We start from the raw sequence: 20,578 nt of genomic DNA on the forward strand, positions 1-20,578 counted from the left end.
GTTAGCAAAAAAAATTGATGAAAAAAATTTAAGTCAAAATCCTCTTATTATGAGGGCTCATATACCGATTTTTCAAAATTTTTTCAACTTTTGTAGATCACGGTTCTCCAGCTCAAATTGAAGGTTTTGGCATTAGAAACAACTTTTGTTTTGGACTTTTTCTAAATTTTGCGTTTTCGATGTACAGGAGCCATTTAAAGATGTTAGCAAAAAAAATTTAAGTCAAAATCCTCTTATTATGAGGGCTCACATACCGATTTTTCAAAATTTTTTCAACTTTTGTAGATCACGGTTCTCCGTCTCAAATTGAAGGTTTTGGCATTAGAAACAACTTTTGTTTTGGACTTTTTCTAAATTTTGCGTTTTCGATGTACAGGAGCCATTTAAAGATGTTAGAAAAAAAAATTGATGAAAAAAAAGTCAAAATCCTCTTATTATGATGGTTCACATACCGATTTTTCAAAATTAAGCTAGATCACGGTTCTCCAGCTCAAATTGAAGGTTTTGGCATTAGAAACAACTTTTGTTTTGGACTTTTTCTAAATTTTGCGTTTTCGATGTACAGGAGCCATTTAAAGATGTTAGCAAAAAAAAATTGATGAAAAAAATTTAAGTCAAAATCCTCTTATTATGAGGGCTCACATACCGATTTTTTCAACTTTTGTAGATCACGGTTCTCCAGCTCAAATTGAAGGTTTTGGCATTAGAAACAACTTTTGTTTTGGACTTTTTCTAAATTTTGCGTTTTGGATGTACAGGAGCCATTTAAAGATGTTAGCAAAAAAAATTGATGAAAAAAAATTTAAGTCAAAATCCTCTTATTATGAGGGCTCACATACCACTTTTTCAAAATTTTTTCAACTTTTGTAGATCACGGTTCTCCAGCTCAAATTGAAGGTTTTGGCATTAGAAACAACTTTTGTTTTGGACTTTTTCTAAATTTTGCGTTTTCGATGTACAGGAGCCATTTAAAGATGTTAGCAAAAAAAATTGATAAAAAAATTTAAGTCAAAATCCTCTTAACAACTTTTGTTCTGGACTTTTTCTAAATTTTGCGTTTTCGATGTACAGGAGCCATTTAAAGATGTTAGCAAAAAAAAATTGATGAAAAAAAATTTAAGTCAAAATCCTCTTATTATGAGGGCTCACATACCGATTTTTTCAACTTTTGTAGATCACGGTTCTCCAGCTCAAATTGAAGGTTTTGGCATTAGAAACAACTTTTGTTTTGGACTTTTTCTAAATTTTGCGTTTTCGATGTACAGGAGCCATTTAAAGATGTTAGCAAAAAAAATTGATGAAAAAAAATTTAAGTCAAAATCCTCTTATTATGAGGGCTCACATACCGATTTTTCAAAATTTTTTCAACTTTTGTAGATCACGGTTCTCCAGCTCAAATTGAAGGTTTTGGCATTAGAAACAACTTTTGTTTTGGACTTTTTTTAAATTATGCGTTTTCGATGTACAGGAGCCATTTAAAGATGTTAGCAAAAAAATTGATGAAAAAAAATTTAAGTCAAAATCCTCTTATTATGAGGGCTCACATACCACTTTTTCAAAATTTTTTCAACTTTTGTAGATCACGGTTCTCCAGCTCAAATTGAAGGTTTTGGCATTAGAAACAACTTTTGTTTTGGACTTTTTCTAAATTTTGCGTTTTCGATGTACAGGAGCCATTTAAAGATGTTAGCAAAAAAAAATTGATGAAAAAAAATTTAAGTCAAAATCCTCTTATTATGAGGGCTCACATACCGATTTTTCAAAATTTTTTCAACTTTTGTAGATCACGGTTCTCCAGCTCAAATTGAAGGTTTTGGCATTAGAAACAACTTTTGTTCTGGACTTTTTCTAAATTTTGCGTTTTCGATGTACAGGAGCCATTTAAAGATGTTAGCAAAAAAAATTGATGAAAAAAAATTTAAGTCAAAATCCTCTTATTATGAGGGCTCACATACCGATTTTTCAAAATTTTTTCAACTTTTGTAGATCACGGTTCTCCAGCTCAAATTGAAGGTTTTGGCATTAGAAACAACTTTTGTTTTGGACTTTATCTAAATTTTGCGTTTTCGATGTACAGGAGCCATTTAAAGATGTTAGCAAAAAAAATTGATGAAAAAAAAATTTAAGTCAAAATCCTCTTATTATGAGGGCTCACATACCGATTTTTCAAAATTTTTTCAACTTTTGTAGATCACGGTTCTCCAGCTCAAATTGAAGGTTTTGGCATTAGAAACAACCTTTGTTTTGGACTTTTTCTAAATTTTGCGTTTTCGATGTACAGGAGCCATTTAAAGATGTTAGCAAAAAAAATTGATGAAAAAAAATTTAAGTCAAAATCCTCTTATTATGAGGGCTCACATACCGATTTTTCAAAATTTTTTCAACTTTTGTAGATCACGGTTCTCCAGCTCAAATTGAAGGTTTTGGCATTAGAAACAACTTTTGTTCTGGACTTTTTCTAAATTTTGCGTTTTCGATGTACAGGAGCCATTTAAAGATGTTAGCAAAAAAAAATTGATGAAAAAAAATTTAAGTCAAAATCCTCTTATTATGAGGGCTCACATACCGATTTTTCAAAATTTTTTCAACTTTTGTAGATCACGGTTCTCCAGCTCAAATTGAAGGTTTTGGCATTAGAAACAACTTTTGTTTTGGACTTTTTCTAAATTTTGCGTTTTCGATGTACAGGAGCCATTTAAAGATGTTAAAAAAAAAATTGATGAAAAAAAATTTAAGTCAAAATCCTCTTATTATGAGGGCTCACATACCGATTTTTCAAAATTTTTTCAACTTTTGTAGATCACGGTTCTCCAGCTCAAATTGAAGGTTTTGGCATTAGAAACAACTTTTGTTTTGGACTTTTTCTAAATTTTGCGTTTTCGATGTACAGGAGCCATTTAAAGATGTTAGCAAAAAAAAATTGATGAAAAAAATTTAAGTCAAAATCCTCTTATTATGAGGGCTCACATACCACTTTTTCAAAATTTTTTCAACTTTTGTAGATCACGGTTCTCCAGCTCAAATTGAAGGTTTTGGCATTAGAAACAACTTTTGTTTTGGACTTTTTCTAAATTTTGCGTTTTCGATGTACAGGAGCCATTTAAAGATGTTAGCAAAAAAAATTGATGAAAAAAAATTTAAGTCAAAATCCTCTTATTATGAGGGCTCACATACCGATTTTTCAAAATTTTTTCAACTTTTGTAGATCACGGTTCTCCAGCTCAAATTGAAGGTTTTGGCATTAGAAACAACTTTTGTTTTGGACTTTTTCTAAATTTTGCGTTTTCGATGTACAGGAGCCATTTAAAGATGTTAGCAAAAAAAATTGATGAAAAAAATTTAAGTCAAAATCCTCTTATTATGAGGGCTCACATACCGATTTTTCAAAATTTTTTCAACTTTTGTAGATCACGGTTCTCCAGCTCAAATTGAAGGTTTTGGCATTAGAAACAACTTTTGTTTTGGACTTTTTCTAAATTTTGCGTTTCCGATGTACAGGAGCCATTTAAAGATGTTAGCAAAAAAAATTGATGAAAAAAAAATTTAAGTCAAAATCCTCTTATTATGAGGGCTCACATACCGATTTTTCAAAATTTTTTCAACTTTTGTAGATCACGGTTCTCCAGCTCAAATTGAAGGTTTTGGCATTAGAAACAACTTTTGTTTTGGACTTTTTCTAAATTTTGCGTTTCCGATGTACAGGAGCCATTTAAAGATGTTAGCAAAAAAAATTGATGAAAAAAAAATTTAAGTCAAAATCCTCTTATTATGAGGGCTCACATACCGATTTTTCAAAATTTTTTCAACTTTTGTAGATCACGGTTCTCCAGCTCAAATTGAAGGTTTTGGCATTAGAAACAACTTTTGTTTTGGACTTTTTCTAAATTTTGCGTTTTCGATGTACAGGAGCCATTTAAAGATGTTAGCAAAAAAAATTGATGAAAAAAATTTAAGTCAAAATCCTCTTATTATGAGGGCTCACATACCGATTTTTTCAACTTTTGTAGATCACGGTTCTCCAGCTCAAATTGAAGGTTTTGGCATTAGAAACAACTTTTGTTTTGGACTTTATCTAAATTTTGCGTTTTCGATGTACAGGAGCCATTTAAAGATGTTAGCAAAAAAAATTGATGAAAAAAAAATTTAAGTCAAAATCCTCTTATTATGAGGGCTCACATACCGATTTTTTCAACTTTTGTAGATCACGGTTCTCCAGCTCAAATTGAAGGTTTTGGCATTAGAAACAACTTTTGTTTTGGACTTTATCTAAATTTTGCGTTTTCGATGTACAGGAGCCATTTAAAGATGTTAGCAAAAAAAATTGATGAAAAAAAAATTTAAGTCAAAATCCTCTTATTATGAGGGCTCACATACCGATTTTTTCAACTTTTGTAGATCACGGTTCTCCAGCTCAAATTGAAGGTTTTGGCATTAGAAACAACTTTTGTTTTGGACTTTATCTAAATTTTGCGTTTTCGATGTACAGGAGCCATTTAAAGATGTTAGCAAAAAAAATTGATGAAAAAAAAATTTAAGTCAAAATCCTCTTATTATGAGGGCTCACATACCGATTTTTTCAACTTTTGTAGATCACGGTTCTCCAGCTCAAATTGAAGGTTTTGGCATTAGAAACAACTTTTGTTTTGGACTTTTTCTAAATTTTGCGTTTTCGATGTACAGGAGCCATTTAAAGATGTTAGCAAAAAAAATTGATGAAAAAAATTTAAGTCAAAATCCTCTTATTATGAGGGCTCACATACCGATTTTTTCAACTTTTGTAGATCACGGTTCTCCAGCTCAAATTGAAGGTTTTGGCATTAGAAACAACTTTTGTTTTGGACTTTATCTAAATTTTGCGTTTTCGATGTACAGGAGCCATTTAAAGATGTTAGCAAAAAAAATTGATGAAAAAAAAATTTAAGTCAAAATCCTCTTATTATGAGGGCTCACATACCGATTTTTTCAACTTTTGTAGATCACGGTTCTCCAGCTCAAATTGAAGGTTTTGGCATTAGAAACAACTTTTGTTTTGGACTTTATCTAAATTTTGCGTTTTCGATGTACAGGAGCCATTTAAAGATGTTAGCAAAAAAAATTGATGAAAAAAAAATTTAAGTCAAAATCCTCTTATTATGAGGGCTCACATACCGATTTTTTCAACTTTTGTAGATCACGGTTCTCCAGCTCAAATTGAAGGTTTTGGCATTAGAAACAACTTTTGTTTTGAACTTTTTCTAAATTTTGCGTTTTCGATGTACAGGAGCCATTTAAAGATGTTAGCAAAAAAATTGATGAAAAAAATTTAAGTCAAAATCCTCTTATTATGAGGGCTCACATACCGATTTTTTCAACTTTTGTAGATCACGGTTCTCCAGCTCAAATTGAAGGTTTTGGCATTAGAAACAACTTTTGTTTTGGACTTTATCTAAATTTTGCGTTTTCGATGTACAGGAGCCATTTAAAGATGTTAGCAAAAAAAATTGATGAAAAAAAAATTTAAGTCAAAATCCTCTTATTATGAGGGCTCACATACCGATTTTTTCAACTTTTGTAGATCACGGTTCTCCAGCTCAAATTGAAGGTTTTGGCATTAGAAACAACTTTTGTTTTGGACTTTATCTAAATTTTGCGTTTTCGATGTACAGGAGCCATTTAAAGATGTTAGCAAAAAAAATTGATGAAAAAAAAATTTAAGTCAAAATCCTCTTATTATGAGGGCTCACATACCGATTTTTCAAAATTTTTTCAACTTTTGTAGATCACGGTTCTCCAGCTCAAATTGAAGGTTTTGGCATTAGAAACAACTTTTGTTTTGGACTTTATCTAAATTTTGCGTTTTCGATGTACAGGAGCCATTTAAAGATGTTAGCAAAAAAAATTGATGAAAAAAAATTTAAGTCAAAATCCTCTTATTATGAGGGCTCACATACCGATTTTTCAACTTTTGTAGATCACGGTTCTCCAGCTCAAATTGAAGGTTTTGGCATCAGAAACAACTTTTGTTTTGGACTTTTTCTAAATTTTGCGTTTTCGATGTACAGGAGCCATTTAAAGATGTTAGCAAAAAAAATTGATGAAAAAAAAATTTAAGTCAAAATCCTCTTATTATGAGGGCTCACATACCGATTTTTCAAAATTTTTTCAACTTTTGTAGATCACGGTTCTCCAGCTCAAATTGAAGGTTTTGGCATTAGAAACAACTTTTGTTTTGGACTTTTTCTAAATTTTGCGTTTTCGATGTACAGGAGCCATTTAAAGATGTTAGTAAAAAAAATTGATGAAAAAAAAATTTAAGTCAAAATCCTCTTATTATGAGGGCTCACATACCACTTTTTCAAAATTTTTTCAACTTTTGTAGATCACGGTTCTCCAGCTCAAATTGAAGGTTTTGGCATTAGAAACAACTTTTGTTTTGGACTTTATCTAAATTTTGCGTTTTCGATGTACAGGAGCCATTTAAAGATGTTAGCAAAAAAAATTGATGAAAAAAAAAATTTAAGTCAAAATCCTCTTATTATGAGGGCTCACATACCGATTTTTCAAAATTTTTTCAACTTTTGTAGATCACGGTTCTCCAGCTCAAATTGAAGGTTTTGGCATTAGAAACAACTTTTGTTTTGGACTTTTTCTAAATTTTGCGTTTCCGATGTACAGGAGCCATTTAAAGATGTTAGCAAAAAAAATTGATGAAAAAAAAATTTAAGTCAAAATCCTCTTATTATGAGGGCTCACATACCGATTTTTCAAAATTTTTTCAACTTTTGTAGATCACGGTTCTCCAGCTCAAATTGAAGGTTTTGGCATTAGAAACAACTTTTGTTTTGGACTTTTTCTAAGTTTTGCGTTTTCGTTGTACAGGAGCCATTTAAAGATGTTAGCAAAAAAAATTGATGAAAAAAATTTAAGTCAAAATCCTCTTATTATGAGGGCTCACATACCGATTTTTTCAACTTTTGTAGATCACGGTTCTCCAGCTCAAATTGAAGGTTTTGGCATTAGAAACAACTTTTGTTTTGGACTTTATCTAAATTTTGCGTTTTCGATGTACAGGAGCCATTTAAAGATGTTAGCAAAAAAAATTGATGAAAAAAAAATTTAAGTCAAAATCCTCTTATTATGAGGGCTCACATACCGATTTTTTCAACTTTTGTAGATCACGGTTCTCCAGCTCAAATTGAAGGTTTTGGCATTAGAAACAACTTTTGTTTTGGACTTTATCTAAATTTTGCGTTTTCGATGTACAGGAGCCATTTAAAGATGTTAGCAAAAAAAATTGATGAAAAAAAAATTTAAGTCAAAATCCTCTTATTATGAGGGCTCACATACCGATTTTTTCAACTTTTGTAGATCACGGTTCTCCAGCTCAAATTGAAGGTTTTGGCATTAGAAACAACTTTTGTTTTGGACTTTATCTAAATTTTGCGTTTTCGATGTACAGGAGCCATTTAAAGATGTTAGCAAAAAAAATTGATGAAAAAAAAATTTAAGTCAAAATCCTCTTATTATGAGGGCTCACATACCGATTTTTTCAACTTTTGTAGATCACGGTTCTCCAGCTCAAATTGAAGGTTTTGGCATTAGAAACAACTTTTGTTTTGGACTTTATCTAAATTTTGCGTTTTCGATGTACAGGAGCCATTTAAAGATGTTAGCAAAAAAAATTGATGAAAAAAATTTAAGTCAAAATCCTCTTATTATGAGGGCTCACATACCGATTTTTTCAACTTTTGTAGATCACGGTTCTCCAGCTCAAATTGAAGGTTTTGGCATTAGAAACAACTTTTGTTTTGGACTTTATCTAAATTTTGCGTTTTCGATGTACAGGAGCCATTTAAAGATGTTAGCAAAAAAAATTGATGAAAAAAAAATTTAAGTCAAAATCCTCTTATTATGAGGGCTCACATACCGATTTTTTCAACTTTTGTAGATCACGGTTCTCCAGCTCAAATTGAAGGTTTTGGCATTAGAAACAACTTTTGTTTTGGACTTTATCTAAATTTTGCGTTTTCGATGTACAGGAGCCATTTAAAGATGTTAGCAAAAAAAATTGATGAAAAAAATTTAAGTCAAAATCCTCTTATTATGAGGGCTCACATACCGATTTTTTCAACTTTTGTAGATCACGGTTCTCCAGCTCAAATTGAAGGTTTTGGCATTAGAAACAACTTTTGTTTTGGACTTTATCTAAATTTTGCGTTTTCGATGTACAGGAGCCATTTAAAGATGTTAGCAAAAAAAATTGATGAAAAAAAAATTTAAGTCAAAATCCTCTTATTATGAGGGCTCACATACCGATTTTTTCAACTTTTGTAGATCACGGTTCTCCAGCTCAAATTGAAGGTTTTGGCATTAGAAACAACTTTTGTTTTGGACTTTTTCTAAATTTTGCGTTTTCGATGTACAGGAGCCATTTAAAGATGTTAGCAAAAAAAATTGATGAAAAAAATTTAAGTCAAAATCCTCTTATTATGAGGGCTCACATACCGATTTTTTCAACTTTTGTAGATCACGGTTCTCCAGCTCAAATTGAAGGTTTTGGCATTAGAAACAACTTTTGTTTTGGACTTTATCTAAATTTTGCGTTTTCGATGTACAGGAGCCATTTAAAGATGTTAGCAAAAAAAATTGATGAAAAAAAAATTTAAGTCAAAATCCTCTTATTATGAGGGCTCACATACCGATTTTTTCAACTTTTGTAGATCACGGTTCTCCAGCTCAAATTGAAGGTTTTGGCATTAGAAACAACTTTTGTTTTGGACTTTATCTAAATTTTGCGTTTTCGATGTACAGGAGCCATTTAAAGATGTTAGCAAAAAAAATTGATGAAAAAAATTTAAGTCAAAATCCTCTTATTATGAGGGCTCACATACCGATTTTTTCAACTTTTGTAGATCACGGTTCTCCAGCTCAAATTGAAGGTTTTGGCATTAGAAACAACTTTTGTTTTGGACTTTATCTAAATTTTGCGTTTTCGATGTACAGGAGCCATTTAAAGATGTTAGCAAAAAAAATTGATGAAAAAAAAATTTAAGTCAAAATCCTCTTATTATGAGGGCTCACATACCGATTTTTTCAACTTTTGTAGATCACGGTTCTCCAGCTCAAATTGAAGGTTTTGGCATTAGAAACAACTTTTGTTTTGGACTTTATCTAAATTTTGCGTTTTCGATGTACAGGAGCCATTTAAAGATGTTAGCAAAAAAAATTGATGAAAAAAAAATTTAAGTCAAAATCCTCTTATTATGAGGGCTCACATACCGATTTTTTCAACTTTTGTAGATCACGGTTCTCCAGCTCAAATTGAAGGTTTTGGCATTAGAAACAACTTTTGTTTTGGACTTTATCTAAATTTTGCGTTTTCGATGTACAGGAGCCATTTAAAGATGTTAGCAAAAAAAATTGATGAAAAAAAAATTTAAGTCAAAATCCTCTTATTATGAGGGCTCACATACCGATTTTTCAAAATTTTTTCAACTTTTGTAGATCACGGTTCTCCAGCTCAAATTGAAGGTTTTGGCATTAGAAACAACTTTTGTTTTGGACTTTTTCTAAATTTTGCGTTTCCGATGTACAGGAGCCATTTAAAGATGTTAGCAAAAAAAATTGATGAAAAAAAAATTTAAGTCAAAATCCTCTTATTATGAGGGCTCACATACCGATTTTTCAAAATTTTTTCAACTTTTGTAGATCACGGTTCTCCAGCTCAAATTGAAGGTTTTGGCATTAGAAACAACTTTTGTTTTGGACTTTTTCTAAATTTTGCGTTTTCGATGTACAGGAGCCATTTAAAGATGTTAGCAAAAAAAAATTGATGAAAAAAAAATTTAAGTCAAAATCCTCTTATTATGAGGGCTCACATACCGATTTTTCAAAATTTTTTCAACTTTTGTAGATCACGGTTCTCCAGCTCAAATTGAAGGTTTTGGCATTAGAAACAACTTTTGTTTTGGACTTTTTCTAAATTTTGCGTTTTCGATGTACAGGAGCCATTTAAAGATGTTAGCAAAAAAAATTGATGAAAAAAAAATTTAAGTCAAAATCCTCTTATTATGAGGGCTCACATACCGATTTTTCAAAATTTTTTCAACTTTTGTAGATCACGGTTCTCCAGCTCAAATTGAAGGTTTTGGCATTAGAAACAACTTTTGTTTTGGACTTTTTCTAAATTTTGCGTTTTCGATGTACAGGAGCCATTTAAAGATGTTAGCAAAAAAAAATTGATGAAAAAAAATTTAAGTCAAAATCCTCTTATTATGAGGGCTCACATACCGATTTTTCAAAATTTTTTCAACTTTTGTAGATCACGGTTCTCCAGCTCAAATTGAAGGTTTTGGCATTAGAAACAACTTTTGTTTTGGACTTTTTCTAAATTTTGCGTTTTCGATGTACAGGAGCCATTTAAAGATGTTAGCAAAAAAAATTGATGAAAAAAAATTTAAGTCAAAATCCTCTTATTATGAGGGCTCACATACCGATTTTTCAAAATTTTTTCAACTTTTGTAGATCACGGTTCTCCAGCTCAAATTGAAGGTTTTGGCATTAGAAACAACTTTTGTTTTGGACTTTTTCTAAATTTTGCGTTTTCGATGTACAGGAGCCATTTAAAGATGTTAGCAAAAAAAATTGATGAAAAAAAATTTAAGTCAAAATCCTCTTATTATGAGGGCTCACATACCGATTTTTCAAAATTTTTTCAACTTTTGTAGATCACGGTTCTCCAGCTCAAATTGAAGGTTTTGGCATTAGAAACAACTTTTGTTTTGGACTTTTTCTAAATTTTGCGTTTTCGATGTACAGGAGCCATTTAAAGATGTTAGCAAAAAAAATTGATGAAAAAAAATTTAAGTCAAAATCCTCTTATTATGAGGGCTCACATACCGATTTTTCAAAATTTTTTCAACTTTTGTAGATCACGGTTCTCCAGCTCAAATTGAAGGTTTTGGCATTAGAAAGAACTTTTGTTTTGGTCTTTTTCTAAATTTTGCGTTTACGATGTACAGGAGCCATTAGAAGATGTTAGCAAAAAAAAATTGATGAAAAAAAAATTTAAGTCAAAATCCTCTTATTATGAGGGCTCATGTACCCATTTTTCAAAATTTTTTCAACTTTTGTAGATCACGGTTCTCCAGCTCAAATTGAAGGTTTTGGCATTAGAAACAACTTTTGTTTTGGACTTTTTCTAAATTTTGCGTTTTCGATGTACAGGAGCCATTTAAAGATGTTAGCAAAAAAAATTGATGAAAAAAATTTAAGTCAAAATCCTCTTATTATGAGGGCTCACATACCGATTTTTCAAAATTTTTTCAACTTTTGTAGATCACGGTTCTCCAGCTCAAATTGAAGGTTTTGGCATTAGAAACAACTTTTGTTTTGGACTTTATCTAAATTTTGCGTTTTCGATGTACAGGAGCCATTTAAAGATGTTAGCAAAAAAAATTGATGAAAAAAAAATTTAAGTCAAAATCCTCTTATTATGAGGGCTCACATACCGATTTTTCAAAATTTTTTCAACTTTTGTAGATCACGGTTCTCCAGCTCAAATTGAAGGTTTTGGCATTAGAAACAACTTTTGTTTTGGACTTTTTCTAAATTTTGCGTTTTCGATGTACAGGAGCCATTTAAAGATGTTAGCAAAAAAAATTGATGAAAAAAAAATTTAAGTCAAAATCCTCTTATTATGAGGGCTCACATACCGATTTTTCAAAATTTTTTCAACTTTTGTAGATCACGGTTCTCCAGCTCAAATTGAAGGTTTTGGCATTAGAAACAACTTTTGTTTTGGACTTTTTCTAAATTTTGCGTTTTCGATGTACAGGAGCCATTTAAAGATGTTAGCAAAAAAAATTGATGAAAAAAATTTAAGTCAAAATCCTCTTATTATGAGGGCTCACATACCGATTTTTTCAACTTTTGTAGATCACGGTTCTCCAGCTCAAATTGAAGGTTTTGGCATTAGAAACAACTTTTGTTTTGGACTTTATCTAAATTTTGCGTTTCCGATGTACAGGAGCCATTTAAAGATGTTAGCAAAAAAAATTGATGAAAAAAAAATTTAAGTCAAAATCCTCTTATTATGAGGGCTCACATACCGATTTTTCAAAATTTTTTCAACTTTTGTAGATCACGGTTCTCCAGCTCAAATTGAAGGTTTTGGCATTAGAAACAACTTTTGTTTTGGACTTTTTCTAAATTTTGCGTTTTCGATGTACAGGAGCCATTTAAAGATGTTAGCAAAAAAAATTGATGAAAAAAAAATTTAAGTCAAAATCCTCTTATTATGAGGGCTCACATACCGATTTTTCAAAATTTTTTCAACTTTTGTAGATCACGGTTCTCCAGCTCAAATTGAAGGTTTTGGCATTAGAAACAACTTTTGTTTTGGACTTTTTCTAAATTTTGCGTTTTCGATGTACAGGAGCCATTTAAAGATGTTAAAAAAAAAATTGATGAAAAAAAAATTTAAGTCAAAATCCTCTTATTATGAGGGCTCACATACCGATTTTTCAAAATTTTTTCAACTTTTGTAGATCACGGTTCTCCAGCTCAAATTGAAGGTTTTGGCATTAGAAACAACTTTTGTTTTGGACTTTTTCTAAATTTTGCGTTTCCGATGTACAGGAGCCATTTAAAGATGTTAGCAAAAAAAATTGATGAAAAAAAAATTTAAGTCAAAATCCTCTTATTATGAGGGCTCACATACCGATTTTTCAAAATTTTTTCAACTTTTGTAGATCACGGTTCTCCAGCTCAAATTGAAGGTTTTGGCATTAGAAACAACTTTTGTTTTGGACTTTTTCTAAATTTTGCGTTTTCGATGTACAGGAGCCATTTAAAGATGTTAGCAAAAAAAATTGATGAAAAAAATTTAAGTCAAAATCCTCTTATTATGAGGGCTCACATACCGATTTTTCAAAATTTTTTCAACTTTTGTAGATCACGGTTCTCCAGCTCAAATTGAAGGTTTTGGCATTAGAAACAACTTTTGTTTTGGACTTTATCTAAATTTTGCGTTTTCGATGTACAGGAGCCATTTAAAGATGTTAGCAAAAAAAATTGATGAAAAAAAAATTTAAGTCAAAATCCTCTTATTATGAGGGCTCACATACCGATTTTTCAAAATTTTTTCAACTTTTGTAGATCACGGTTCTCCAGCTCAAATTGAAGGTTTTGGCATTAGAAACAACTTTTGTTTTGGACTTTTTCTAAATTTTGCGTTTTCGATGTACAGGAGCCATTTAAAGATGTTAGCAAAAAAAATTGATGAAAAAAAATTTAAGTCAAAATCCTCTTATTATGAGGGCTCACATACCACTTTTTCAAAATTTTTTCAACTTTTGTAGATCACGGTTCTCCAGCTCAAATTGAAGGTTTTGGCATTAGAAACAACTTTTGTTTTGGACTTTTTCTAAATTTTGCGTTTTCGATGTACAGGAGCCATTTAAAGATGTTAGCAAAAAAAATTGATGAAAAAAAATTTAAGTCAAAATCCTCTTATTATGAGGGCTCACATACCGATTTTTCAAAATTTTTTCAACTTTTGTAGATCACGGTTCTCCAGCTCAAATTGAAGGTTTTGGCATTAGAAACAACTTTTGTTTTGGACTTTTTCTAAATTTTGCGTTTCCGATGTACAGGAGCCATTTAAAGATGTTAGCAAAAAAAATTGATGAAAAAAAATTTAAGTCAAAATCCTCTTATTATGAGGGCTCACATACCGATTTTTCAAAATTTTTTCAACTTTTGTAGATCACGGTTCTCCAGCTCAAATTGAAGGTTTTGGCATTAGAAACAACTTTTGTTTTGGACTTTTTCTAAATTTTGCGTTTTCGATGTACAGGAGCCATTTAAAGATGTTAGCAAAAAAAATTGATGAAAAAAATTTAAGTCAAAATCCTCTTATTATGAGGGCTCACATATCAATTTTTCAAAATTTTTTCAACTTTTGTAGATCACGGTTCTCCCTCAAATTGAAGGTTTTGGCATTAGAAACAACTTTTGTTTTGGACTTTTTCTAAATTTTGCGTTTTCGATGTACAGGAGCCATATAAAGATGTTAGCAAAAAAAAATTTATGAAAAAAAATTTAAGTCAAAATCCTCTTATTATGAGGGCTCACATACCACTTTTTCAAAATTTTTTCAACTTTTGTAGATCACGGTTCTCCAGCTCAAATTGAAGGTTTTGGCATTAGAAACAACTTTTGTTTTGGACTTTTTCTAAATTTTGCGTTTCCGATGTACAGGAGCCATTTAAAGATGTTAGCAAAAAAAATTGATGAAAAAAAATTTAAGTCAAAATCCTCTTATTATGAGGGCTCACATACCGATTTTTCAAAATTTTTTCAACTTTTGTAGATCACGGTTCTCCAGCTCAAATTGAAGGTTTTGGCATTAGAAACAACTTTTGTTTTGGACTTTTTCTAAATTTTGCGTTTTCGATGTACAGGAGCCATTTAAAGATGTTAGCAAAAAAAATTGATGAAAAAAATTTAAGTCAAAATCCTCTTATTATGAGGGCTCACATACCGATTTTTCAAAATTTTTTCAACTTTTGTAGATCACGGTTCTCCAGCTCAAATTGAAGGTTTTGGCATTAGAAACAACTTTTGTTTTGGACTTTTTCTAAATTTTGCGTTTTCGATGTACAGGAGCCATTTAAAGATGTTAGCAAAAAAAATTGATGAAAAAAATTTAAGTCAAAATCCTCTTATTATGAGGGCTCATGTACCCATTTTTGAAAATTGAGTTAGATCACCGTTCTCCAGCTCAAATTGAAGGTTTTGGCATTAGAAACAACTTTTGTTTTGGACTTTTTCTAAATTTTGCGTTTTCGATGTACAGGAGCCATTTAAAGATGTTAGCAAAAAAAATTGATGAAAAAAAATTTAAGTCAAAATCCTCTTATTATGAGGGCTCACATACCGATTTTTCAAAATTTTTTCAACTTTTGTAGATCACGGTTCTCCAGCTCAAATTGAAGGTTTTGGCATTAGAAACAACTTTTGTTTTGGACTTTTTCTAAATTTTGCGTTTTCGATGTACAGGAGCCATTTAAAGATGTTAGCAAAAAAAAATTGATGAAAAAAAAATTAAGTCAAAATCCTCTTATTATGAGGGCTCACATACCGATTTTTGAAAATTTTTTCAACTTTTGTAGATCACGGTTCTCCAGCTCAAATTGAAGGTTTTGGCATTAGAAACAACTTTTGTTTTGGACTTTTTCTAAATTTTGCGTTTCCGATGTACAGGAGCCATTTAAAGATGTTAGCAAAAAAAATTGATGAAAAAAAATTTAAGTCAAAATCCTCTTATTATGAGGGCTCACATACCGATTTTTCAAAATTTTTTCAACTTTTGTAGATCACGGTTCTCCAGCTCAAATTGAAGGTTTTGGCATTAGAAACAACTTTTGTTTTGGACTTTTTCTAAATTTTGCGTTTTCGATGTACAGGAGCCATTTAAAGATGTTAGCAAAAAAAATTGATGAAAAAAATTTAAGTCAAAATCCTCTTATTATGAGGGCTCATGTACCCATTTTTGAAAATTTTGTAGATCACCGTTCTCCGCTCAAATTGAAGGTTTTGGCATTAGAAACAACTTTTGTTTTGGACTTTTTCTAAATTTTGCGTTTTCGATGTACAGGAGCCATTTAAAGATGTTAGCAAAAAAAATTGATGAAAAAAAATTTAAGTCAAAATCCTCTTATTATGAGGGCTCACATACCGATTTTTCAAATTTTTTTCAACTTTTGTAGATCACCGTTCTCCAGCTCAAATTGAAGGTTTTGGCATTAGAAACAACTTTTGTTTTGGACTTTTTCTAAATTTTGCGTTTCCGATGTACAGGAGCCATTTAAAGATGTTAGCAAAAAAAATTGATGAAAAAAATTTAAGTCAAAATCCTCTTATTATGAGGGCTCACATACCGAATTTTGAAAATTTTTTCAACTTTTGTAGATCACGGTTCTCCAGCTCAAATTGAAGGTTTTGGCATTAGAAACATCTTTTGTTTTGGACTTTTTCTAAATTTTGCGTTTTCGATGTACAGGAGCCATTTAAAGATGTTAGCAAAAAAAATTGATGAAAAAAATTTAAGTCAAAATCCTCTTATTATGAGGGCTCATGTACCCATTTTTGAAAATTGAGTTAGATCACCGTTCTCCGTCTCAAATTGAAGGTTTTGGCATTAGAAACAACTTTTGTTTTGGACTTTTTCTAAATTTTGCGTTTCCGATGTACAGGAGCCATTTAAAGATGTTAGCAAAAAAAATTGATGAAAAAAAATTTAAGTCAAAATCCTCTTATTATGAGGGCTCACATACCGATTTTTGAAAATTTTTTTCAACTTTTGTAGATCACGGTTCTCCAGCTCAAATTGAAGGTTTTGGCATTAGAAACAACTTTTGTTTTGGACTTTTTCTAAATTTTGCGTTTTCGATGTACAGGAGCCATTTAAAGATGTTAGCAAAAAAAATTGATGAAAAAAATTTAAGTCAAAATCCTCTTATTATGAGGGCTCATGTACCCATTTTTGAAAATTGAGTTAGATCACCGTTCTCCGTCTCAAATTGAAGGTTTTGGCATTAGAAACAACTTTTGTTTTGGACTTTTTCTAAATTTTGCGTTTCCGATGTACAGGAGCCATTTAAAGATGTTAGCAAAAAAAATTGATGAAAAAAATTTAAGTCAAAATCCTCTTATTATGAGGGCTCACATACCGATTTTTCAAATTTTTTTCAACTTTTGTAGATCACGGTTCTCCAGCTCAAATTGAAGGTTTTGGCATTAGAAACAACTTTTGTTTTGGACTTTTTCTAAATTTTGCGTTTTCGATGTACAGGAGCCATTTAAAGATGTTAGCAAAAAAAATTGATGAAAAAAAATTTAAGTCAAAATCCTCTTATTATGAGGGCTCATGTACCCATTTTTGAAAATTGAGTTAGATCACCGTTCTCCGTCTCAAATTGAAGGTTTTGGCATTAGAAACAACTTTTGTTTTGGACTTTTTCTAAATTTTGCGTTTTCGATGTACAGGAGCCATTTAAAGATGTTAGCAAAAAAAATTTAAGTCAAAATCCTCTTATTATGAGGGCTCATGTACCCATTTTTGAAAATTGAGTTAGATCACCGTTCTCCGTCTCAAATTGAAGGTTTTGGCATTAGAAACAACTTTTGTTTTGGACTTTTTCTAAATTTTGCGTTTTCGATGTACAGGAGCCATTTAAAGATGTTAGCAAAAAAAATTGATGAAAAAAATTTAAGTCAAAATCCTCTTATTATGAGGGCTCATGTACCCATTTTTGAAAATTGAGTTAGATCACCGTTCTCCGTCTCAAATTGAAGGTTTTGGCATTAGAAACAACTTTTGTTTTGGACTTTTTCTAAATTTTGCGTTTCCGATGTACAGGAGCCATTTAAAGATGTTAGCAAAAAAAATTGATGAAAAAAAATTTAAGTCAAAATCCTCTTATTATGAGGGCTCACATACCGATTTTTCAAATTTTTTTTCAACTTTTGTAGATCACGGTTCTCCAGCTCAAATTGAAGGTTTTGGCATTAGAAACAACTTTTGTTTTGGACTTTTTCTAAATTTTGCGTTTTCGATGTACAGGAGCCATTTAAAGATGTTAGCAAAAAAAATTGATTAAAAAAAATTTAAGTCAAAATCCTCTTATTATGAGGGCTCATGTACCCATTTTTGAAAATTGAGTTAGATCACCGTTCTCCGTCTCAAATTGAAGGTTTTGGCATTAGAAACAACTTTTGTTTTGGACTTTTTCTAAATTTTGCGTTTCCGATGTACAGGAGCCATTTAAAGATGTTAGCAAAAAAAATTGATGAAAAAAATTTAAGTCAAAATCCTCTTATTATGAGGGCTCATGTACCCATTTTTGAAAATTGAGTTAGATCACCGTTCTCCGTCTCAAATTGAAGGTTTTGGCATTAGAAACAACTTTTGTTTTGGACTTTTTCTAAATTTTGCGTTTTCGATGTACAGGAGCCATTTAAAGATGTTAGCAAAAAAAATTGATGAAAAAAATTTAAGTCAAAATCCTCTTATTATGAGGGCTCATGTACCCATTTTTGAAAATTGAGTTAGATCACCGTTCTCCGTCTCAAATTGAAGGTTTTGGCATTAGAAACAACTTTTGTTTTGGACTTTTTCTAAATTTTGCGTTTCCGATGTACAGGAGCCATTTAAAGATGTTAGCAAAAAAAATTGATGAAAAAAATTTAAGTCAAAATCCTCTTATTATGAGGGCTCATGTACCCATTTTTGAAAATTGAGTTAGATCACCGTTCTCCGTCTCAAATTGAAGGTTTTGGCATTAGAAACAACTTTTGTTTTGGACTTTTTCTAAATTTTGCGTTTTCGATGTACAGGAGCCATTTAAAGATGTTAGCAAAAAAAATTGATGAAAAAAATTTAAGTCAAAATCCTCTTATTATGAGGGCTCATGTACCCATTTTTGAAAATTGAGTTAGATCACCGTTCTCCGTCTCAAATTGAAGGTTTTGGCATTAGAAACAACTTTTGTTTTGGACTTTTTCTAAATTTTGCGTTTTCGATGTACAGGAGCCATTTAAAGATGTTAGCAAAAAAAAATTAAGTCAAAATCCTCTTATTATGAGGGCTCATGTACCCATTTTTGAAAATTGAGTTAGATCACCGTTCTCCGTCTCAAATTGAAGGTTTTGGCATTAGAAACAACTTTTGTTTTGGACTTTTTCTAAATTTTGCGTTTTCGATGTACAGGAGCCATTTAAAGATGTTAGCAAAAAAAATTTAAGTCAAAATCCTCTTATTATGAGGGCTCATGTACCCATTTTTGAAAATTGAGTTAGATCACCGTTCTCCGTCTCAAATTGAAGGTTTTGGCATTAGAAACAACTTTTGTTTTGGACTTTTTCTAAATTTTGCGTTTTCGATGTACAGGAGCCATTTAAAGATGTTAGCAAAAAAAATTGTTGAAAAAAATTGAAGTCAAAATCCTCTTATTATGAGGGCTCATGTACCCATTTTTGAAAATTGAGTTAGATCACCGTTCTCCGTCTCAAATTGAAGGTTTTGGCATTAGAAACAACTTTTGTTTTGGACTTTTTCTAAATTTTGCGTTTTCGATGTACAGGAGCCATTTAAAGATGTTAGCAAAAAAAATTGTTGAAAAAAATTTAAGTCAAAATCCTCTTATTATGAGGGCTCATGTACCCATTTTTGAAAATTGAGTTAGATCACCGTTCTCCGTCTCAAATTGAAGGTTTTGGCATTAGAAACAACTTTTGTTTTGGACTTTTTCTAAATTTTGCGTTTCCGATGTACAGGAGCCATTTAAAGATGTTAGCAAAAAAAATTGATGAAAAAAATTTAAGTCAAAATCCTCTTATTATGAGGGCTCATGTACCCATTTTTGAAAATTGAGTTAGATCACCGTTCTCCGTCTCAAATTGAAGGTTTTGGCATTAGAAACAACTTTTGTTTTGGACTTTTTCTAAATTTTGCGTATTCGATGTACAGGAGCCATTTAAAGATGTTAGCAAAAAAAATTGATGAAAAAAAAATTAAGTCAAAATCCTCTTATTATGAGGGCTCATGTACCCATTTTTGAAAATTGAGTTAGATCACCGTTCTCCGTCTCAAATTGAAGGTTTTGGCATTAGAAACAACTTTTGTTTTGGACTTTTTCTAAATTTTGCGTTTCGATGTACAGGAGCCATTTAAAGATGTTAGCAAAAAAAATTGATGAAAAAAATTTAAGTCAAAATCCTCTTATTATGAGGGCTCATGTACCCATTTTTGAAAATTGAGTTAGATCACCGTTCTCCGTCTCAAATTGAAGGTTTTGGCATTAGAAACAACTTTTGTTTTGGACTTTTTCTAAATTTTGCGTTTCCGATGTACAGGAGCCATTTAAAGATGTTAGCAAAAAAATTTCAGCCAAAATCCTTTTATAATTGAAAAGAAGTTAAAATTTTTAATTTAATAATTTTTTTTCAGTTTATTTAGCGAAATTATGAATTAAAAAATTTTCTAAGAATTAAAAAATTTTACTTCAAAAGTTTTTCTAAAAATTAAAAATTTTTTAAGTACCTAAATGATTTAAAAAAAAAAATAAAAATATTTAAATAATTTAAAGTTAAAATTATGAACTTTTTTAAATCAAATTCAGAAAAAAATGTAAATAACTTTAAAATTGAAAATAATTTTTTTTTAAATGATTCAAAAATAAAAAAATTTAAATTAACCAAACAATTATTTTATAAATTTATTTTTAAAATAATTTACTTTTAATATTTAAAAAGAAAATTTATGAAGAGAATCTATAATTCATAAATAAAAAAATTATTTTTTTAACATTAAATTATATTTTATTGTATACGAATGCTTTTTAACAAATATTATAAGATAAAAGTTTAACAAATTCATAAGAAAAAATTTTATTTTTTTTTTTAAATTTACTTTGTTTTAAATTGTCGATAGACAAGTAGCAATAGAATCGGTATGCAAAGTAGCTCATTTTTAAAGAAATATAAATAAATTGAAAAGAAAAATAGACAAACATCTATCAAGTAATACAAATTA

At 30.5% G+C, this 20,578-nt stretch overlaps 2 protein-coding genes across 2 annotated transcripts in view; one reads left to right on the forward strand and one right to left on the reverse strand.

The window, feature by feature from the left end:
- The window catches only part of LOC134832435 (FAD-dependent oxidoreductase domain-containing protein 1-like), a 21,975-nt gene extending 1,491 nt beyond the window's left edge, over positions 1-20,484 (forward strand). Inside the window, exon 3 of the mRNA XM_063846451.1 lies at positions 20,477-20,484. Within this exon, the coding sequence (XP_063702521.1) occupies positions 20,477-20,484 (8 nt within the window). The remainder of the gene's footprint in view (positions 1-20,476) is intronic.
- Positions 1-20,578, reverse strand: part of LOC134830823 (titin homolog) — a 43,399-nt gene that overhangs the window by 19,784 nt on the left and 3,037 nt on the right. The gene's annotated exons all lie outside the window — the stretch shown is intronic.

The sequence above is a fragment of the Culicoides brevitarsis genome, chromosome 2 (assembly GCF_036172545.1).
Source record: "Culicoides brevitarsis isolate CSIRO-B50_1 chromosome 2, AGI_CSIRO_Cbre_v1, whole genome shotgun sequence".
NCBI classification, from domain to species: domain Eukaryota; kingdom Metazoa; phylum Arthropoda; class Insecta; order Diptera; family Ceratopogonidae; genus Culicoides; species Culicoides brevitarsis.